At 38.8% G+C, this 16,778-nt stretch overlaps 3 protein-coding genes and 2 non-coding genes across 5 annotated transcripts; 3 read left to right on the top strand and 2 right to left on the bottom strand.

Annotated features, from left to right (window-relative positions):
• Positions 1-441: 441 nt before the first annotated feature.
• Positions 442-809, bottom strand: LOC108960498 (polcalcin Bet v 4). Its single transcript, XM_018875832.2, has one exon. It carries the CDS (start codon positions 783-785, stop codon positions 537-539), a length of 249 nt encoding a protein of 82 aa, XP_018731377.1. The 5' UTR covers positions 786-809; the 3' UTR covers positions 442-536.
• A 1,794-nt stretch (positions 810-2,603) lies between these two features.
• Positions 2,604-8,054, top strand: LOC120294479. Its single transcript, XM_039314569.1, has 7 exons — positions 2,604-2,655; positions 5,350-5,617; positions 5,766-5,809; positions 6,665-6,705; positions 7,526-7,585; positions 7,679-7,735; positions 7,854-8,054. Exons 1-7 carry the CDS (start codon positions 2,604-2,606, stop codon positions 8,052-8,054), a joined length of 723 nt encoding a protein of 240 aa, XP_039170503.1.
• On the top strand, positions 3,006-3,079 carry TRNAN-GUU. The gene has a single exon. It is a non-coding gene; the product is annotated as a tRNA-Asn (tRNA).
• Positions 3,171-3,252, bottom strand: TRNAS-AGA. Its single transcript has one exon. It is a non-coding gene; the product is annotated as a tRNA-Ser (tRNA).
• Positions 8,055-13,104: 5,050 nt separating the features above from the next.
• On the top strand, positions 13,105-15,132 carry LOC104449701 (putative transcription factor bHLH086). The gene is made up of 5 exons (XM_010063943.3): positions 13,105-13,840; positions 14,122-14,229; positions 14,348-14,413; positions 14,511-14,576; positions 14,675-15,132. Exons 1-5 carry the CDS (start codon positions 13,187-13,189, stop codon positions 14,795-14,797), a joined length of 1,017 nt encoding a protein of 338 aa, XP_010062245.1. The 5' UTR covers positions 13,105-13,186; the 3' UTR covers positions 14,798-15,132.
• The last annotated feature ends 1,646 nt before the right edge of the window (positions 15,133-16,778 follow it).

Below are 16,778 nucleotides of genomic sequence, written 5' to 3'. Positions count from 1 at the left end.
AAGACACAGAGATAAGGGTAGGTGGGAATTTCTTGGACAAGAAGCTGATGATGGCAAGCTTTTCATTGTGCAAGCGGCCGAGTCATTCCAATGTCATCTTCGTCCACCAAATCTCTCGTTAAAGTAGGGACTAGAAAGAGACAGTTTTGAGCTTATAGCAGCCCCAGAGAGAAAAACATGATTAAACCGTTTAACTGCCTGTCCCAGATAAACAGGGACATCTTACCTGTTTATCAAAATTAATAATTGAATAAGACATCATATTGCTCAAGGGCAAGTTGCGTCACCCCTCTAGACAAAGCATAAAGAAGAGCCATCGATTAGCATACACTAGCTGATTAATCAAATAAGAATGCAGACCCATAAGGGAAGGACAAGAGATAGATTGCATTTACTCAATTTGTTTACCTAACAACAATAGCGAGGAACTTTTAAGTAAGGTAACCGTGATGGAATTTTGGATATGATCATGCTTAAATTCCTCAAATTATGTGGTTATGATAGAAAATGGGTCGATTTCAAATGTCGCGAGATCATTAGAAGATCTTGGCAACATCCTTCATCAAGCCCGGGTTGGCCAGTGCGAAGTCGGTGAACTCCTTGTGGGAAATGAAGCCATCGCCATCGGTGTCGATCTCGGCCATCATGCGCTTGACCTCGTCCCCGGTGACAGAGCCTAGGGTCTTGAGCGCGTCGCCCAGCTCGGTGGATGAGATTTTGCCGTCCCCGTTGGCGTCGAACCGCTTGAATATCCGGTCCCTCTCGGCCTTGCCATCATCTGCCATTGTCTCAACCCCTGTTTTTAACCTCTTTTAACCGAAGAAGATGCGAGTAAATTGAAATGGTAATGAAGAAAATGTGAAAACGGGTGCCGACTCTTAAAGGGGTTGGTTTCTAAAGTAGCTAGGGGCTGGCCTTTAGAATCGGAACTGGACAAAAGCACGAGGAACGGATCGCCCTTGAGTTTGTGACTGTTTTTAGCAAGATGCCATGTCAAATGGGACACAAGCCTCGTCAAAAAGCAAATGAGAAAATGTCTTCTTTGGCCAAATTAGGCACTTGGTTTTCGATGCAGTTCGGTGATTGGATTGGCCAAGAAGTGGTTTTATTACCTTTTTAAAAAAAAAAAAAAATCAGCCAGCTAGATGGACCCATTTCTAAATGAAGGGTAGCTGGGACTTTCTATGTTTCAAGCGAAATAGGACCCCATAGGATGTGGATCAAATGGGGTGATGGGATTGGCTTAGTGGGCAAGAAACAGACTCGTCTATTAGTTGGGCACAAAAAATGCCATTCCATAGTCCATAACATCAAGCGTGAATAATATCATATTTGTGCCTACTCAGATTTTAGCTCATTTAGAATTGGATCCATCAACCTCACCCCTCATTTGAGCAACATTTGACTATAACACCAAAATATATTTATTATAAATTTCCGTGGTGGATATGATATGAGTATAAAAATCATCATCTTTGGCACAGACGAGGACCTAATATAAAAAGTTGACAAGACCACAATCATATATAATAAATGTATTTTGTTGTTACGGTCAAGTACCGCTCAAATGAGGGGCGAGGTTGATGGTGTAATTTGTGATATAAAGTTAACATGTAGTGTCAAGGTTGGTGTAGGACTGTATGGATAAATTTCCATGTTGGATATGATACGAGTTTTAAAATTTTCATCTCTGGTATAGATGATGATCTAATATAAAAAGTAGATAAGACCACAATCATATATAACAAATGTATTTTGGTGTTAGGGTCAAATGCTGCTAAAATTTTTAGCTCCTTCCATGGTGCATAGGCTTAGTGAGGTAATTCGTGATATAAATTCATGTATTATTAGGCCAGCGTTGACTGTATGAATGAATTTCCATGTTGGATATGATAAGAGTATAGATAATCTCATCTCCGACGTAGATGATGACCTAACATGAAAGCAGAGAAGACCACAATCTTTTATAAATAGGTGTATCTTGGTGTTATGGTCAACTACTATGGTATATATTCAATTTCTTTTACCCAATCACTACCTAATTAATGCAATTTATAAACTGAAAATTAATGTACCTGATGTCATTTGTTTTATAATCTTTAAAAATCAGACACGCCAAAAAGCGTTTGCATGGGGTGTTAAGTTCTCAGACAAACATCTTAGACAGACTTCTATTATTTTCCTATTTTTTTTTTCTAAAAAACAGAACATGAACTTTTGTCTAGATTTAGAAAATTGTTTTTAAATAAAGAACGTAATTTTGTTGCACAAAATTATTTATCCTCAAAGTTTGCAAGTTACATTTCAGTCCTGCTAAATTGACCTGAATTACTTTCCCTTTATCCCATACCATCCGCGTACCACCTTCCCCTGCTAATGCCGCCACCTCTGCCAGCTCGAGCCACCTCGCTTACTTCGGCCATGGTCGTTCCGCCTCTCTCCGACCCATCTCGTCATTACTTCCTCTCTCTCTCTCTCTCTGCGCACTGTGCCTCTCCGTCACGCGTTTCGCCCATCCCCTCTGCTTTGTTGCCGCCACCATCGGGCCGATCTCAAACCGAGATACAAGGTCAGCGCTGCTCGTGACGGAGCCAGAAAGGGCAATGACAGTGGAGGTCGAGGGTGGTGGTGGCAAGCAGGAGAGTGAGAGGAGATGTAATTTTTTGGATATGGAGAGGGAATCAAAGAGTTTTGTAACCACAAAAATTTGAGATGGAATGACGAGAAATGTAGGACGACGGTTATGTTCTTACTCATTCATGGCATGGCTGCAAATTTTGCCCATAATGGCCTTTTCCTTTTGTAAAGGAAGGCTTATCATTTGTTAGTAAGTAATTCTTACAACAACGGATGATGACTACATGGAAAGCAAAGGACATTGATAAGAATACCAAGCTGTGCACGTGAAAGAGGAAGCTTTGCACTAATTCAATCATTTGACCTGGCCATCTTTTGATTGCTTAATTCTTGATAAATAAAATAAAATTACAAAACAGGAACATCAAGCTGGAATAGCTCAGTTGGTTAGAGCGTGTGGCTGTTAACCACAAGGTCGGAGGTTCAAGCCCTCCTTCTAGCGGACATTTTTAATGCCCTCTTTTTTGTCATTTTAATTATTTTTATTTTATTAAAAAAACAAAAAAAAAAACAAAAAAAAAAGATTGAGAAGACGTGAGCGGCAGGATTCGAACCTGCGCGGGCAGAGCCCACATGATTTCTAGTCATGCCCGATAACCACTCCGGCACGCTCACGCGACTGTGTTTTATTTGCGAAACGTTATATAAGAATGATAAAATGATAGCACTTTTTTATTTTTTTTTTCCCACTGGGCCGAAAATGTACTTATAATATATTGTTGGTGTTTTGCGGAAGCGTGTGTGTGGCGCAAGTGTCTATGTGTGAAATATGGGTGGATATAAATAGACTACAACAACTAGGGAGTATGGGTAAAAAAATAAGACTTTTATTATGATAGTTGGTATTACAAAGGGATGAGCATTTCTTGTTTTTCTACAACACAAGCATCCACTAACTCCTGTCACCGCTTTAATACAACATTCTAAATTTCTATAGAATGTTGTCCATGTAGGCTTCATCTAGGAAATTCTAGATTGTAGTTTAGCTATTCTTCTTCTAGAGACTTCTACATTTTTCTTTGCCACCTAAGCTAGATTTTCTCAGGATTTTTCTTGACTTTTCTAGCTAATATCAATCTTGAAGTTTCTAGAAATTGGATCAACAATTCAACATATATATATATTTAGAAAACATGCAGGACCTTTCATCCATAACCTCTGCTTTTGAAGCTACATGTACGCAATTTCAGCTCTGCGCTTATTTGCGAACTGTTATTGCTGGCCGCCATCTCGCCGGAGCATGTAAAGCCTTCACAGTTCACACCCATGCCATTGCTGCTGGAAACTTGGAACTTTCTTCTTGTCTCATCAGCATATTTTTCCCATACCGTCGCTTTTGTGGGCTTTCCGGCGCATAATCCATGGGGGCTGAGCATGCAGGCCTCCGCACCCTGCTACTGAAACTATACTTCTTTCCCATTCGCGCGATTGCTTTTCAATCCAGTAACGAAGGTTGAGTTTTGAAGCTGATTACTTGCGTATCTCTACAAGAAGGGAGAGCCATTACTGGCAATTTTAGGGGGACCATTTGATCGAGGAGATCAAGAATCTCTCTCCTGAACGAGGAAACAGACGGACATTCATTTAATAATTGCAATAACGAGCACATCTTTGCGTTAACTTGAGATGGACTCATGACCTTGAGTGTCGAAAAAAATTGCGCACTCTTATGGCGACACATCATTTTTACTCGAGTTTATTCAATAAACGACACATGTTATATTTAGTGCCACCTGCCAATATGAAATGCCTCAAAAGGTTTGCCTCCTCTCTCTCTCTACAAAATATAAAATATTTATCTCTGTTATAGATAGAGCAAACCTAAAAGCATTTTATTTCAATCTTAAATTTTATCGTATGTCTTTTTCACTTTCATTTTTACATGGGACATAGTAATTTGTAAGTTTAATTGGATTTTGATAGCAAAGCCGGGTGTGTTTATACAATGTAAAGTGGATTTTGACCGTAGTGTTTTGAATTAAAAATAACTGCTCTTATATATGATATATAATATATGATCTATAACTTTATTCAAGCTATATATCATATACAATAATCAACTTAACTTCTAACAATGTTTATATGATTCTTTTGATAATTTGAGAAATTAAATAAAACAATCTTGACAAAATAATGTACTGGTTAATCATACGCAATATCTATTTATTTTTAGGATGTACATATTACACGGAACGTAAATATTTAAAGAAATGACCTAAAATGTAAAATAAGTATAATGACATGATAAATCTATAATTTTACGTATTGATATAAAAATCTAAAATAGGTAAATTTGGATTTCGATAACATGTGTATGGATGAAGATTCGAAATGTATGTAACAATAAAAATAGATAAAACAATTTTAACAAAAAATATACTCGATAATTATGGACTGTGTCTATTCATTTTGGATTAATACCATTTATTTTAATCGAATTAGCTTAATAATATAAAAAGCTTTAAACTGATACATTTATGATAAATTAATCAAAAAATAGTTTATTAATTATAAAAAAAACTATAAACTGACAAATTTGTAACAAATTTATCTTATGTTATTTTAAGTTAAATTAAGTTAATATTATGAAAAGTCACAAGCGAATTATATAATAATTTGAGGTAAATTTGTATATCAATTTATATTTTTTTGGTGATGTTAATCCATTTATTTTTGGGCAGTAACACGGACGAATCTTCAATCTAACCCCAGCCTCTTGCTCGGGTGGCGCAGTCGTGCTCTCGAGCCGCACCAACCGTAGCTGCCGTCGTCGGACCTCTCTTTCCGCCTCTAACTCCCGCCCGCGCCGGCGCACGCGCACGCGCACGCGCGTTCCAGCTCTGTCTCTCTGTCTTTCTCTCTCTCCCTTCGCAGCAACCCAGCCCCGCCTCTCTCGTTCTTTTGCAGCTCTACCGCCCCGATGCACAGCCAGTCTTTGCCGTCGCCACGCCTACCTCGCAGATTCCAAGTCGAAACTACGGTGAGATAGAGTAGTTTAGAGACTTGTCGATTTTTCTAGAATGCTTCTTTGCCTGTGACACCCTTGTACGACTTTGTATACTCTCATCCCGGTATAAGGGAAAAAAGAGGAGGAAAAAAATCTGATTAATAAGTTCTGTCCTCTGCAGGCTAACTCATGGGACGCGGCCTAGACTGGCGCTTTACGAAAGAGGTTGGGATCTCCATTTTCAATCACTCAATCTACTTGATTGATAATTATAGAGATGGCTCTACCGTTGGAGTCTCTTTTTTCTTGGTCTTGAAGGTGACATGAGATCAAATGCTATACTTAGTCTCAAGATTGTCAAGTGTTGCTTCTCGGGGTAGGCTGCTGTGATTGTTCTTTTATATTGCAAAGTTTCGATGCTTTTTCACGTGATGCATTGAAAAGAAGTAATTTCTTTGCCTGTGATATCAGAAATTTTTCATGTTTCCATCTGCATATTTTCCTTTTTGAGCCTTCTGCATACCTCAGGACCTGTCCCCTTGTGAGTTTGTATTGGTTAAAAGTATCTTAGGTCTTGATTTTGGATGATGAGGATGATGATCCATTGAGAGGCACCTTAAGAATTCGATAATAGAGGAGAAAATAGGAAAAGGCTGGAGAGGAACTCTTTTTATGGCAGTGAAAGGTGTTAACTTATCAACCTTCCTACCTATATACTGGCTAATATGAACTCGGATAGACTATTGTACTATTGTGCTGGCCAAAATCATTCCTCAGTGGTTTTTTTTTTGGGGGGGGGGGTTACTGGTTACACCTGAGACCACTAGTTGGGGGAAAAATAGCCATTTCAAGTAAAACCACTAATATGAAATGCAGATCTTAGCACGGTCGTCTCATTCTCTAACGATGTCTGCTGACTTCTTGTTTGGAGTGGTGCGGTGATTCAGTCATTTTGTGTTTTTACTGTTATTTTTCAGATTTTAGCTGCCGGTTAGCTGTTTAATAGACCTGACCATTTTGCTCTTTGAGTCAATTTCTACTTTTCTCAATTATGTGCCTTATTGGTGACTTTGCTCTCAGATTTTCCTGGAAAAGAAATTAAGTACAGATTTACCGCTCAGGTATGCCTTGAACTGGCTGGCTGATTGATCCATGCACCCTATTGGATCTTATAATCATGAGTTGAGTGCATACATGTAAAACTTTTCTACTAGTTCAACAATTGAGAGGATATACTTATGTTTCATCATGTTCTACTTCCTAGGTAATCCTTCTATAGTGACCACCAATTATAGAAAATGCTAGAGATTGAATGGCTACGGTAACTCTTCAGTACTAAAGAGCATCTGAGGCTTAGAAAGAGCATCACTTGGCAAAATTGTGAACTTCTGCCCACGATGGTAAAAATGCGTCAAGTTTTCTCACTTTTGGAGGACTTACAATTCATTGGCCACAACCTGGTATGAGGATATCTGTTGTTAGTGAAGCTTAATTTTTCGCGAGTACTTTTTGTTGCTTCCAATATGTGACCCCTGACGTTGAGAACGAAAGTTACTGAGATGTGTGGTTCTGCTGTGACATAGACACGTAGAGCTCTCAATGGCTTCTCTAGCATCGTTGAATCAAATTGTGCCCACATCATGTAGAATTTGCGACATTGTGGAGAGTTTTAATGGGATGGCTGGGCTTGTATTTTTCTCCTGTTAAAGAGGATTCTATCAAAAAAAAAAAAAAAAAAAACTTGCCATTATCTTAAACCTTTATTCATCAGCACATGGAATCTCGACCCTTTATTTTTATTTTTTTATTTTTTTGAGGCAACACCTAGAGTAGTACTTCAGTTGGGAAAGAGCTATTGTCCTTGTTGATTTTCCTTAATCTTTAGATCAAGTTTCACACATTTGACAAGTGCGCTTCTTATGGCCATCTACTGTATCGCAGGACATGAGGAGGGAGCCAGGCATATCTACCTTCGATGAGGGGAAGCTGCAATTAGCTACGGTAGTGGCTAGATTCTGCTGTATCAGTATCTTGGCATGATGTTTCCTTTGTGAACGGATTGTGATGTTCTCTTATATCGGTCTTGTCTCTCAGATAACTCGACAGTGTGAAAAATGTGGCAACGATGAATTTGAGTATACTGGGAAACAGGTAATGTACAAGTTTGACGCTCTGCTATTTTCTCTCGCATTAATCTTCCCAAAGACGGGTATCTCCCGTCTTCCCTTTTCCCTTCATTCATTCCCTCTTGACATTTGACCTGTTGCAGATTAGATTGGCAGATGAAGGGCAAACTAAATTTTTTATGTGCACCAGATGCGGGGATACTATTACAGAATACCAACCGTACAACTTATCATATTGTTGTGTAATGTTTGGATTCCCAGGGCTTTTTACCAATGTGGTGATGTTTACACTGCTAAGTTTCTTGTTTCAAGTATCTGCACTTTTTGTGGAATTTCCAGAATGAGTTTCCTAGGATTTCAATGGAGCAATTTCTCTTGCTATTACCAAGTGAACTAAGCTCGCTCGTTGCTCAAGAGGAGTCGATGAAAAGAACCCCTTAAGTAAGCAAAGGCCACTCTGTATTGTGTCTCAAAGCCATCATGGCTTATGGATAACTTTAAGCATTAAGTCTAAATAATTGGTGAGACTAAAGTTCAAGGCCATAGGAACAAGGGTCGGGAACGCATACGGCCCAGATATAAAAGCCTTCATTAGCTCGATGGTTCATCTTGGGAGTATGAATAGGTTCAAAATGAAGTAAAAGAGCTGCGTCTTGCGAAATTATGATTTTGAGGTTGGAGCCCCTTTGATAGTATGGCTGTACACATATGCCAGATGGGATGCATGACTCGATTGAAGTGCATGCAGGCCCGGGTTTCAAAGCAAATATCAAGGACAGTTAGCAACTAAGTCATCAACCTAGTATAAATGTCATGTCTCGAACTCCAAGCACATGAACATTACACAACAATTGATTAAATCGCGACGTTTCAAAACGCATCGCTAACTCATTCTTTTTATCTTTTGATTAAATGCATGCGGTAGCAATTTATGTAAATACTCAGTTGGCCAACAAGCAATACGGATAGTAAACACTACAAATATTTCCAAAGGCACAATTGAAGTTTAATAATTATAAGCCTATTCCAAAGGGCGACTTTCTATTGACCAACTCAAAATCCCAATGGAGTTATAGTTAATCTAACTTCTCTAACGTGAGGCATGAGATCAATCAAAAGCGACACTAGGCATGTGTCACAAGGTCTATCACGAGTCAATCAATTTAACGGTTCCTAACCCATGCAGTTTTAGACAATCGATCTAATAATCCTGGATTTCTCCCAAATAACCTTTCTCACACTCGACTCATAAGGATCTTTTAGAGAGACAAACTCTAGAGAGAAAAGCTTTAGTAAAGATCGCATCTTCCCAACTACCATCTACCCACTTTTATTATATAACTATACATTTACCATATCGCCCTCCCCAAGAGTTCAAATCCCCTCGTTGTTAGCACGATTGAAGTAGGGGCCTAGTGATAGGTTGTTAGGCCAGTCTTCCCAAAGTTTATGTCTAAATAGTGGCTTGCGACAATGTCCAACGGTGCCATCGAGCATCGGAGGGCGGTATGACCCCATAATGAGGCTCCAGCGGTTCCTCGATCAACAAAAAAAAAAAAAAGTATTAAAACACATTCATCAAGCGAGGTGACAAAACTGTACCAAATCCATTTCAAAAGCTCGGTCAAATACCTGTTGTTTGTTAATGTATTAAATCAATATTTGAACGTGCTTTCTGACCGAATTGATCATCTAATTGATGGGTGATAAAATATGGACATCATTTATAATTCACCAATAGAAAGCATTTCTACAATCGGGATTCAGGAAGATGTTGTTTGGTACAAACAAGCAACCAATAGAATTGATTTTTCCAGACAACACAAACTAATATTGTAGCACCGACCTCAATAACCATATGGATTAGATTTCAAGTTTTCACTGAAAAAATATTACCGCGCATGCTTAGGAAATTAATTAGCGAATATGCTTTACTACTCAACCAAAAAAAGGGGGGGCTGCGATGCTGAAAGGATGTCATGGTATGACAATTTGTCCATTCTATAATTCAATCCCTAGACGTAAGATTTTGGATTTTCATTTAATCAATTCCTTTCCACTTGCACCTACTTCGTTGACTTTCCGTCACTATTGGGGCTCTTTGGATGTCCAATCAACCTACGTTTGCTTAAATCGATTGGTGGCGACTCTCATCCGATATTTAAATTCCTGATCGTATCTTGGTCCAGTAGATTACTTGAATCCAGAATTTAACAACGTTGGTGTTCTTGACTCAGAAAAGCAACAGTCTCAGCAGCAGATACTTTAAAGATGAACTCAGTGGGCCAAGCCTATACAGCTTACCACAAGTTCCATTGCGGGCCTGGCTCGTGGGCTATTTCATCGGGGTGAGATGGGCCTGAGCAATCTGTGTTTCCTTAAGAGGTATTAATTAAGGGGTAACAAATTATCATCCTTTTTGACAATTGACATCGGGGTTCTTTAGACGGTTTTTTTTTTTTTTTTAATAACGAAGTCTTACTGAATTTCTCTTGCTGAATGATGTGGCGTTCTGATTGGGTGCCAACAAATGATACCAGTGCATTGGATGATCCGAACTCAATAAAAAAAAAACCGTCACATCATGTGGAAAAATTACAAAAAAAATGTCTTAAACCGATTACACTTCTATCAATTCAGTCATAAATTTTTTTAATTTTGTTTTATTTAAATTATAAACGTTCGATAATTTTCCAATTTAGTCATTCCGGTAAATTTTAACCAAAAATCACTCTGACTAAACTGCTGCATCAATGATTTCATATTAGAATTGACCAATATAATTAAATAGGTAAATCGTCAAAATTTTAGGACAAAGTGGCAAATCACCAAAGATTTAAGACTAAATTTGCACAAATAAAAGTTTGGACTTAATTGACATATTATCAACAAGTTTAAGACTAAATTCACACAATTAAAAAATTTGGGATTGAAATTGGCCACCGTACAATAAATTTATAACTTTTTAGACAATTTCCCCCAAGTTCGATCCTCAACTTTCAAATTTTGCTGATTTTTCCTAAATCTTTATACGAAATTCCAATATAGTCATTTTAACTAATTATCGCCCAAAACCACTAATGTGGCAATGTATTACGTAGGACACCCATTGATGATTGGATAGTCATTTTAGTTATTTCCAACAAAAATTGGTTGAAGACTATATTGAAATTTAGCGCAAAGGTTTATGACTAAATTGGTAAATTTGAAAAATTTAGAACTGATTTAGTAGTCGCACAATAAGTTTAGGATTGATTGGGTAACTCTATAAACAAGATTAACTTTGTTTATTTAAAGCATAGGATCTATCCAAGGAGGATGACTCTTGTTGCGGTAATAATGGCAATATCAGGCATGGCAAGGTGATCTCCATCGTGCTTTTGGACAGATAATCAATCAAAGATATTGTTACCCAGCTCTTCAAAAATGGTAGTTAGGAAAGATGGATCCCACATCAATAGGATTGGGAATTGTCACCATTAGCATTATAAATTTCTTGGGACTCCCAATCATCATTGACCATAACCAAACCAATTCATTGCTACTTCCTTCAAGCCGTCATTTTAGACTTCCTATCCTGCAGAATGCTTATAATTAACTTACCATCATCGACTTTAAAGAAAAAGGAACATGTGAGAGGAAAGAGAATATGGCCATGGACCTTGCGCTCATTTCAATCAAGGCATAATGTTTCATTCTGTTTATTTTCTATGCCGATAAACATGTGTCGTGATTGAATGCAAAATGTTCATTTTGAGGAAATGTCCGTTCCTTTCGAAAGAATGGATCGGTTCAACAAATGCGAACTAAATATATTCCGACTAACTTAAAATGACATGTTTTAGGATTCGGGCTTGTGCATCTAATGCATATAATATGTACCGTGAATAAGCACATAAGAGAAGATGGCAACGAGATTTAAAGTGAAAATACGAGACTTTAATAAGGCAACCGATTATTGGATGGTTAGCAGGAAAAGGATGGCAACTTGCATAAGCTTTGATCAGATTGGGCAAGGTCGATGTCCCAGCTCTCGCCATAGTGTCTCGCCCCTTGTGGGTGGTGGAATTTTTGCCACTATTCGTTAGTTTCCTGCGTAAACCGTAACTTTCCGTCTCTCTCACATCCACAAAATTAGATCCACATGGAAAAACTTCACGCATCGGTACTTAGAATAACACATCAATCAACTAATCACGTCAAAATATTCAAGTGACTTTCCCATCTCTCTCTCTCTCCCCCTCGCTACAGCTCCACCAGCCCCACATGGCGACTACTCGAACGAGAGACTTTGGCAAAACAATGGTGGCAAACGGTGGCAAAAGCTGACTGGCGGACGAAGCACAAGCGCATCGCGCCTTAGTAGGTCTCTAAGCGAGAGATGTATAGTATGATAGACATAGTTATATATAATTCGTGGAATGTGATCGAGGGCTGGGCTTCATGGGCAAGCTCACACCCTCGGACCTGAGAATAGAATAACACTGCATGGGATACAGAAGGTTAAAGAGGCCACGTGCTGCGGAAGGAGCGGGGGAAGCAAGCAGGAAGGAGCCTCCTCGAAATTAGAATTGATGTCCTAATGATTCCCAAAAGAAATTTGTGCCGAGAAAAGTCAAAGCCCCCCCGAAGGAATGCATGGGAATCTGAGACGTGGGTTCGCGATAGATCCGGCGATGCTCTTGCTCTTGTGCTCTCTATTTTTCTATCGTCTTCTCCTTCTATTGATCCCCCTGCCAGCTAACAATCCCGATACAGAAAGATTAACAATTCCTCTAGCAATTCTCCATTTAATTCCTCCTCTCGTTTTTTTAACCCTCCTGTCTCGCATTTATTTAAAGAGCTATTTGGAGCATCCGATTTGATGTGAAACTAAGTCCCGTGTAGAGATTGAGTTCCATACATGGAACAAAAGACGATGACCTAACTAACAAGTAGTCATGACAAAAAAAAATTAGTTCTCAAGTAAAAACTACATGTCATTGTCTTAGGCACAAATGACGTATCATTTGTTACTGCATGTGCTCGTGTTAGAGAATCTACCCTTTTAAAAATATAGTTATCCATTCTAAACAAAAATTTATCATGTCAAATTTTGCATGCGAAGTCATCGTCATTTGATTAAATTAGTTTGCCATATGATATAAGTATTATGTGAAAGATCTTTTTTACTCATATGAGATTCTACACTCATTTGGCATCCTACTTGTTGACAGCTTCAAATTAGTAGACCCAAAAAAAAAAAAAAACTCAGATTCAACTATTGCGGCTAATCCATCCTAGGGATCTCTCTCTTAGAAGTATTTCGCTGTTAAAGCTTAATGACACTTGGACATAATTGCTCTGGAACCTACATATATACCCGCTACCTTCCATTAGCCGCCTCATGCATACTCTCTCTTCCTCTTGAACACTCGAGCCCTAACCCTAGCCCTAGCCCCCACCAACCCGAGAACATACTTGAGATTCCACTCCGATGGACCTCATCGACTCACGCCTCGGATTGCTTCAACCTCCGAACTTGTACAGCAAGGATGGCAACAACAAAGAGACTCCTCCACAACTCTCAGATCTCTCCTCACAGGGCTCTTATGGATATGATGAGTACCAAAAGCTAGGGTTTGAGGAAGAAGACAACCTGGAGAAGACCACCGCTCTGATGTCCAAGAACTTCCCTCCCAGTGTTTGTGGTCCATCAACGGATGCCCTCAAGTTTCGAGCAATGAACAATAGACCTGAAGGTGTTCATCATCAACCTCTCATAAATTTCAAGAGCAATGGTGGGTATGAAAATTTCAGGCAAGCCAGTGGGTCTTTACTCAGCTTCCAACAGAGCCAAACGGTTGACCTAAAGAACAGTGACTGCTTTGGGTGGAAAGATGATGGTATCATGAGCAATTACAACTATCACAACTTGAGGCAGATTGATCCAAAGAGCAGCTCAGATCACCCACGGATCGTCGAGGATGTGAATTGCTATCAGTCCACTAGCACTTATGTGGTTCATAATGCAGTTCTGAAGCACGGAAACAGTTCGAGTAATTGGCTGTACTCAGAAGCAACGGCTGTTGCAGATAGCGTCCAGGAATCTGGAGCACAAGAAGCAGGGTTTCACAAGCGTGCTTACACGGTATAGATGAACGCTGTTATCTTAATTTGATGGATGTCCTTGAATCAGCTCTTCTCTTTGAATTAAAGGCATTTTGTTAATTGTCGTTGGTTAAGCTATTGCCTTGTTGACAAGACTAACATTCTTGTCTAGTTATTGTTAATCCATATGAATTGCGTCCATCATCATTGTATGATAAGATGAATATCTCACCATCATTCAGTGACCATGGAGTCTCTAGTACATATATGTGTCGTTCTGTGCGATTGAGGTCATGACATGACTGAAGGATTTTCTTATAGGGAGAGAACGCGCAAACTTCAAAGAAGCAATGCACGAGTGCCTCCAAGAGCTCTTCGAAATCCAAGTCACCTTCATCACCAAAAGATCCACAGAGTGTTGCTGCAAAGGTTGATTGATGTGCTTCCATCTCACATAAGAATTTCGTTAATATTTATATGTTTTTCTGTTATCTGGAAATTCTGAGAGAAGGGTTAAATGATATTAAGAGTTGTGTTTTGCACTCAGAATCGGCGAGAAAGGATCAGTGAACGACTCAAGATACTGCAGGATTTGGTTCCAAATGGTAATAAGGTGGGCCTTCTTTCTCCGTTTTTTCTCCTTATCTTTTTTCTATTGGAATGAAAAATTGGCATTTCTTATTCATTCTGTAGAACGTGAACATGTGCAGGTTGACCTGGTAACCATGTTAGAAAAAGCTATCAGTTATGTCAAGTTTCTCCAATTGCAAGTCAAGGTGAATTTTCAGCACCACAATCTGTATAGTTTACAACCTTCAGAAAGAAATTGTCGTAGAAAACCTAAATTTTGTATGGATGTTCTCTCTATGTGCAGGTGTTGGCGACAGATGAATTTTGGCCCGCGCAAGGTGGGAAGGCTCCTGATATTTCCCAAGTGAAGGAAGCCATTGATGCCATCCTATCCTCTCAGAGAGACGGAAGCTCAAGCTCCGAGTGATGTTGATGGACTTTGAGGCTAAGTAACACATGTAGTCAAGAATAGAAAGAAATAATAAAAATAATAATGATAATAATCATAGTAATAGTTCTCCTCTCCAGTTCTCTTCAAGAAAAAGGAAGAAGAAGGATAAGCTATAATTTGCAGATGTTACTCAGAAATAGTGCAGCTTTACTAGCAGCAGTGAGCACTTAGGACTGAATATCTGTGCTTTGTTTGATCTTTGACAGAATGTTCTGTCAAATGATCTAAAGTTTGTAACCTTTCTACTTATGTGCGTTTCCAACTATTATGTTGTATCTTCAAGGTACTTCATCATGCTAATATGAGAAGACTAGTCGCGCTTGATTTGCTTTGTGTCTCTTTTTCTCCATACATTGAATTAGGAATGTGCAAAGGACACGCTTGGATGAAAAATACTGAAAAACCTTAATGTTCTACTTCAAAATGACAATGCAACAGTTGAAAATGGGGGAGAGAGAGAGAGAGACTTGGGTGGAGACCGAATATCATGGTAACAAACAAATTCTGGGTCTACGTCAGTTAAAAAAACAGCTTTCTTGTCTTCTTCAGCATTAAAAGAAAATAGAAGCTCTTTTTTAGTCTTTATCTGCCTGAGTTTTCTAATCAGACCCAAACCTAATCAATAAACATTGTCAGCAGCGAGACGTTGACCCTGTTAATAAATGTGATGTCCAGCCTCTGTTCTTCACTCAGTGCAATCAATTGAACAGACTTCAGTGAGAACGACGTAACTTCTCCGCAAGTCGTATATTGTAGAAGCCGGGTCAACGTCATAAGAAGCTAGACATTCCAAACTCCAAACTCAGCAATCGCCAAAACGAATGAAAATATGATGGATGGAAGGAACAAATCGATGCATAGAAAATTTTATGTCGCGGGAATGATTGCAAACTTCAAAGAGGGACAAAGGTTAAACAAAGCATGGTGTTTCGAGCTTTGGATGCCGAAAACAAGCAAGTTCCTTCCTCGGGAGTGTTGCCTCACCCGTATATTAATTCACGAATCGATTAAGAAATGAGGTTCGCAAACTCGCACGAAAAGCAGTCTTTGATTAGAAGGGAATGCTTCCTTCAAGTGGGGTGTCCGAAGACATTCCGAACTTGCGATTTGTTATATAAAACGGGCAAAGACATTCTTATCGTGCAATGTACTATATATGGACTCTGTATAATCCCAATAAGAAGCATGAAAATATGATTTCGAAACTCGCAAAACCTCCTTTAGTTGATTTTCTTGCACACACGACACATGAAGGGTAGTTATATCAATTGATTTATAGTTGTTGAATATTTATTTTAATACATGAATCCTACTTGACTAGACCAGTATGAAACTGAAATATATATTTATATACATATATATTGTAAAAGCTTTGTGATTTTCACATTAAAATCAACTTCCAACTACATGGATTTTAATTCAATATAATGTCTGAACCTCCTCATGATCTCTATTTCAACATGCTCGAAAAATTCATATGGGGTTTGCTTAGTTGGCTAGTTCTTCTTGTCTGAACTAAGAGGCTCGAATCACCTCCGCCACTTTACCGCACGAGAAGATATGTATTTGATTGATAGTGCGGCTTCAATCCCACTTTCAGATGCCGAGTTCGAATCCATCCTCACATACTCACCAAAGACTTACCCAAGTGTAGCTACAGGGGTCTGTCTTCACCCATCACGTTGAGTTGGATGCAACTAACGCAAATAAGGACAGAGTCTATTCTTCCTGCTATCCTATAAAATATACTCTACCTTCAATTTTCAATTCATTTATTTTGTTATGCTAGGTTAATTTTTACATATCTCCATTATCGTTGGAGATGGATCGTGAACGCCAAAATCAAATAGATCCACAAGGAATGACGTTCTCATGCCTAAGTTCAGCAACTTTGCCTTGTAAGAATTTCTTCTTTCAGTTTTTGCGATACTAAAGAGCACCGTCGATTGATCATTCT

Source organism: Eucalyptus grandis, chromosome 6, assembly GCF_016545825.1.
Source record: "Eucalyptus grandis isolate ANBG69807.140 chromosome 6, ASM1654582v1, whole genome shotgun sequence".
Classification (NCBI taxonomy): domain Eukaryota; kingdom Viridiplantae; phylum Streptophyta; class Magnoliopsida; order Myrtales; family Myrtaceae; genus Eucalyptus; species Eucalyptus grandis.
The sequence above is the reverse complement of the archived record's forward strand: the minus strand, read 5'-3'. Positions and strand labels throughout refer to the sequence as shown.

Bases quoted from the DNA above. Each gene is read 5' to 3' on its own strand.
- LOC120294479 (XM_039314569.1), top strand. From the start codon at position 2,604: ATGACAGTGGAGGTCGAGGGTGGTGGTGGCAAGCAGGAGAGTGAGAGG. The intron at 2,656-5,349 runs GTAATTTTTTGG...ATCTAACCCCAG, and splicing joins GCAGGAGAGTGAGAGGAGAT to CCTCTTGCTCGGGTGGCGCA. The intron at 5,618-5,765 runs GTGAGATAGAGT...TGTCCTCTGCAG, and splicing joins GATTCCAAGTCGAAACTACG to GCTAACTCATGGGACGCGGC.
- LOC104449701 (XM_010063943.3), top strand. From the start codon at position 13,187: ATGGACCTCATCGACTCACGCCTCGGATTGCTTCAACCTCCGAACTTG. The intron at 13,841-14,121 runs GTATAGATGAAC...ATTTTCTTATAG, and splicing joins TTCACAAGCGTGCTTACACG to GGAGAGAACGCGCAAACTTC. The intron at 14,414-14,510 runs GTGGGCCTTCTT...GAACATGTGCAG, and splicing joins TGGTTCCAAATGGTAATAAG to GTTGACCTGGTAACCATGTT.
- LOC108960498 (XM_018875832.2), bottom strand. From the start codon at position 785: ATGGCAGATGATGGCAAGGCCGAGAGGGACCGGATATTCAAGCGGTTC.